Source organism: Bombina bombina, chromosome 4 (assembly GCF_027579735.1).
Source record: "Bombina bombina isolate aBomBom1 chromosome 4, aBomBom1.pri, whole genome shotgun sequence".
Classification (NCBI taxonomy): Eukaryota; Metazoa; Chordata; class Amphibia; order Anura; family Bombinatoridae; genus Bombina; species Bombina bombina.
The window spans coordinates 975,258,134-975,262,653 of NC_069502.1; the positions used below are offsets into that span (position 1 = coordinate 975,258,134).

At 33.7% G+C, this 4,520-nt stretch overlaps 1 protein-coding gene across 1 annotated transcript; it reads right to left on the minus strand.

Annotated features, from left to right (window-relative positions):
• Positions 1–518: 518 nt before the first annotated feature.
• On the minus strand, positions 519–2,379 carry NKX2-2 (NK2 homeobox 2). The gene is made up of 2 exons (XM_053709309.1): positions 2,115–2,379; positions 519–1,075 (listed from the first exon to the last, which is right to left on the minus strand). The coding sequence occupies exons 1-2, from the start codon at positions 2,371–2,373 to the stop codon at positions 519–521; spliced, it is 816 nt and encodes a 271-aa protein (XP_053565284.1). The 5' UTR covers positions 2,374–2,379.
• Positions 2,380–4,520: the final 2,141 nt, after the last annotated feature.

Sequence of the window (4,520 nt, forward strand, 5' to 3'; positions counted from 1 at the left end):
ATTTTAATTTCTTCTTTATGTTTTGGGAAATAATTTGCATAAAAATGCCCTGAAGGTTACTGATGCCAACAATAACCACAAATATTTACAAAAAAAATAACAAACAAAAAACAAAAATAAAATCTAGAAGTTGCCAGAATTTATTTTTACATGTCCATAAATATTTAAAATTTCATATAAAAGAAGGAAATAATATTCTCTCTATGTTTTAAAGTGTTTTCCACTTTTCTTTTTATATATGATCGACAACATTTTCTACAGCACAGAAACATACTTTACAAAAACAAAACAAAAAAAAAACAAAACACATAAGCAAAAGTTATTTTTTTCCCTTAAGGTGTAGGTAAGTTTCATGGAGCAATCTTTGTAAACATGGAACACTGTATACCAGGAAAAAAAGTGTCTGAGGATGAACTGACCTTCCATAAAAAAATCATGGATAATAATAATTATAGTAATGCTCTTTACCCAACAGTTTTTAAATCTTATTTGTGAGTAAATAAGTCTGTACATAAAGTTCACCAAGTCCATTGCTGGGCTTGCACCAAGTGATGCGCTGTTGGGTATTGGGGGGCAGTGGCAGAACTGTACTGGGCATTATATTGCATATGCTGTAGTGACTGGGCACTATATGCTGAGAATGGGATGCCAGCAGGGAATGAGGCTGCTAAGTCCTGGGCTTTGAGAGTGTGGCATGGTTTGCCATCCCTGACTAGGACTGGCACTGCCACTCTTCTAGGGGAAGGTAGAGGAGTCACTTCCATACCTTTTTCAGCTCTGGCCCTCTTCATCTTATACCTGTGGTTCTGGAACCAGATCTTCACCTGGGTGGGTGTGAGTCTGATGAGGCTGGCTAGGTGTTCTCTCTCAGGTGCAGACAGGTATCTCTGTTGCCTAAATCGCCTTTCCAACTCATAAGTCTGAGCCTTAGAAAACAGAACCCTCCTTTTCCTTTTTTTGCCGGAGTCTGCATTGCTTGGACTTTCCTTGTCATTGTCTGGGGACTCATCAGCAGACGGTTCTGGAGATTTGGGCGGTGAGTCCTGTTGGGAATTGCTGGATGCAAATCCGTGTACTGCAGAAAGTCCACAAAGGAAATTGGTGATGATTTACTTATGCTGTGTTATCATTTCGGTTTAGTTTTCAAACAGCAACAATATATATATATATATATATATATATATATATATATATATATATATATATATATATATATATATATATATATATATATATACAGTATACACACACACAACATGGAAGCAGTTATGAAGTATAAGTAGTATATACTAGTACCAAAGTTAATCTTAAAGGAACTGACCCACTATAAATGTATTAAATCTACCCCCCCCACACACATCTATATATATATATATATATATATATATATATATATATATATATATATATATATATATATATATATATATATATATATACATACATACATACATATATAAACACATATCTCTGTCTATCTATCTATCATCTATCTATCTATCTATCTATCTATCTATCTATCTATCTATCTATCTATCTATCTATCTATCTATCTATCCATCATTTGCATAAATCAGGATTATTATACAGCCCTAATATCATACATTAGATACAAAATTAGACATTTTATAAGAATATGATTTTTTGCAGTGTGTAAAAATTGTTTCCCTAGAAACGTGAATCGATTTTTAAAGTGTATTCAACAATTCCTTCATTGATAAGTTCAGCCGTGGATGCATGTAGACATTTTTACTGCCAAAAGGACTGATATTCAACTCTACACAATGATCTCTCTGTTAAAAAGAATTGGTCAGCCTTTATCTAAGAAAGTCAAGTTAATGCTTACTTCTAAATGAATCTGCCTTACTGGAAATATCAGTTAGAGATATTTCAGACTTTCTTTATACACTTTTTAATGTATAGCTGTGTAAGGTTATATATTTTGACTTGAACGGATAATAAACATGCGCTTGTTATAAAGAATCAATTATTAATTCTTCTTCTTAAATAAAAAATAAATGACATTATATTTGCTAGGGTAGATATATGGTGTCACTAAAAGAAGCTGTAATATTTCTAAACAAATAAGTGAAAACTAAAATAATAATACTTACATGAGTATTGGATGCTCTCAGTAGTAGCTAACCACCTTGTATAAGGATTATCACTGTTGTCATAAAAAGGGTTTTTCAATGGAAGTGTTTGTACAGTTTCTAGAGCGTTCTGACCCAAAACCACAGATTTTTTGGGGGGTTCTGATCCCTCTGTTTCTTCATCACCTCCCTCTTCAATGGAACCCTCTTCATCATTGGTATCAGGAAGGTCTAAGATGTCCTTTACAGAAAAACCCGTCTTTGTGTTGGTTAAAGACATATTTTATTTCAATTATAGCAGCAGAGTTTCATACACCAGTATGCCAATCCGAGTTGTTGATAAAAAATATATATATTACAGACACACACTGAGGGAATCACAAGGCTGAAAGGATGAATTGCTGTGTGAATCAACTGCAGATGAGTGAAATCAGCTAGCAGAAGTGCAGTGAGAGGCCTGTGAAACAGTTTGTAACTCCAGGAATAATGCCAAAGTGTGTCTACTCAGGGTTTGCTTGAGCACACTGAGCTGTTGCTTGCAGCCTGAAAAAAATAAGCCATTGTAGAAGTGATCAGTCCATATAAGGTTGGTCTCCGCACATGAACCTGCAGAGAGCAGAAAAAAATACATTAAGAAAAAGCAAAAGCTTGGACACGTGTGGGCGGGTCTTAGGAGTCAAGTGGATGAAAACAGTGTTTGCAGATGTGAAATTGTGGGTTTTGGGGAGATTTGAGCCTTTACCATTGGTGCTCCAGGACTTGATGAGTGGTATAACGTGTCAATTAATTACAAAGACAGGGAGGGCCTTTTTACATAGTATTTACATACAAAGAACCTCTATGTAGCCTGATATTCCATTATTGAATCTGCATTTAAACAAATCGTCTCACTCTAGAGAAAAAAAAACAAGTAAGCATTTTCTTTCTTCCTTATTTCTTTTGGAGGAAACAAATATTAACAAGAAAAAAAAAGCTATAATAGATTACTGGGAAGGAAATACTTATTGGTACCTAAGCACTGTGCTTTACAGATGGCAAAAGACCAACTTATGTAAACCTCCTAGGTCAATATTGTGGTAGAGGCTTAAGGATGAGTAGTATAAATTAAACTGCAAGTAATTGATTCTACTTTGTTCCAAAATAAACTAAAAAGAGTGCAGTAATGTAATTATTGTGTATTCTATCCAGTACGGGCTTTTTTTTTTTCTTTGCTAAAGCTAAATCCCTTTATTCTTCTTTTAACGATTTGTTTAAACATCTTTACAAGGTACAAAAAAACAACAACAAACAAACAAAAAAAAAACCTATAATTACTTTTACACATTAGATTATTACAGAATAATTGCTCCTGTTTAAAGAGGAAAATGTTGAACTGGTTATATTTTAGAATAATATATTGTTTATTTTTATTTCCTTAATTTGATGCATCTTAAAATAATAAACGTATTCATTGATTAAATATAGTTTTATAAACATTTCGTTAATCACTTTCCCTTAAATTGATTAAATAGAATTTTACTAAAATTGTAGTTTACTTAAATATGTGCAGTATGTTGTAATTCATTTAAATTGTAACTATAAATCTATTGCCTAAAATGACATTAATATGTGTATTTCTTCTGTATTACAGGGTCATCAGAGTGACATTTAGTTTGTGGTATGTTTCATCAGGTCGTGAACGGGGTTAAAGAAGAGACATTAATGAGGGATTTCTCTATCCTCTGTTTCCCCAATGAAGGGTTGTGGATAGGGGGTGTGGGGGGCTTTGGAAGTTGTCTCCCAGAACAGTACTTGGTAAAGCAAGTCTGTGTTATGTAGAGAAGAGAAAAAAAAAAGCAATGTATTATATTGTTGAGCAGTTTATTTCAACATCCTTCTCTGCCTCCCAATTCGTATGTGATGTGTGTAACAATGCTTCAGGTTTTTGCAAGCCCCCAGCTCATCCTGGGTGGTCGGACCCGGGCAAACACAAATACTAACCGATTGCTAAGCTGTGGACAATGGACGAAATGTAGACAAATGTCCGGCTCCTGTTGGAAGCCTTTGTCCAAGCTCAGTTTTTGCATTTATTTCACTGGTGAAATAATACATGATTGACGCCCTATTACAATGTGTTCTAACTGTTTGGAATAAATCTGAGGTTGTTCCTAGTTGTCATGGTATTCAAACGCTTTCAATGGACTATCTCTTCATTTCTGAATCCTTCTACAATATTAAGGAGACCCCCTTCAAGCTAGTTCTCTTCTTCCCTTCTTAGTCTTTATTATCTTTAGCAAGGGACCCATAAAATAAAATATATAAAATAAATGATACATCAATAAATAAATAATACTAAAATAATAAATAAAATGAAAGTGTACAATAACTGGAGAAAAGAGTCTGGATCAGGGCACAATATAAAGAAAATTTCAAATATGTTGGTAAAAC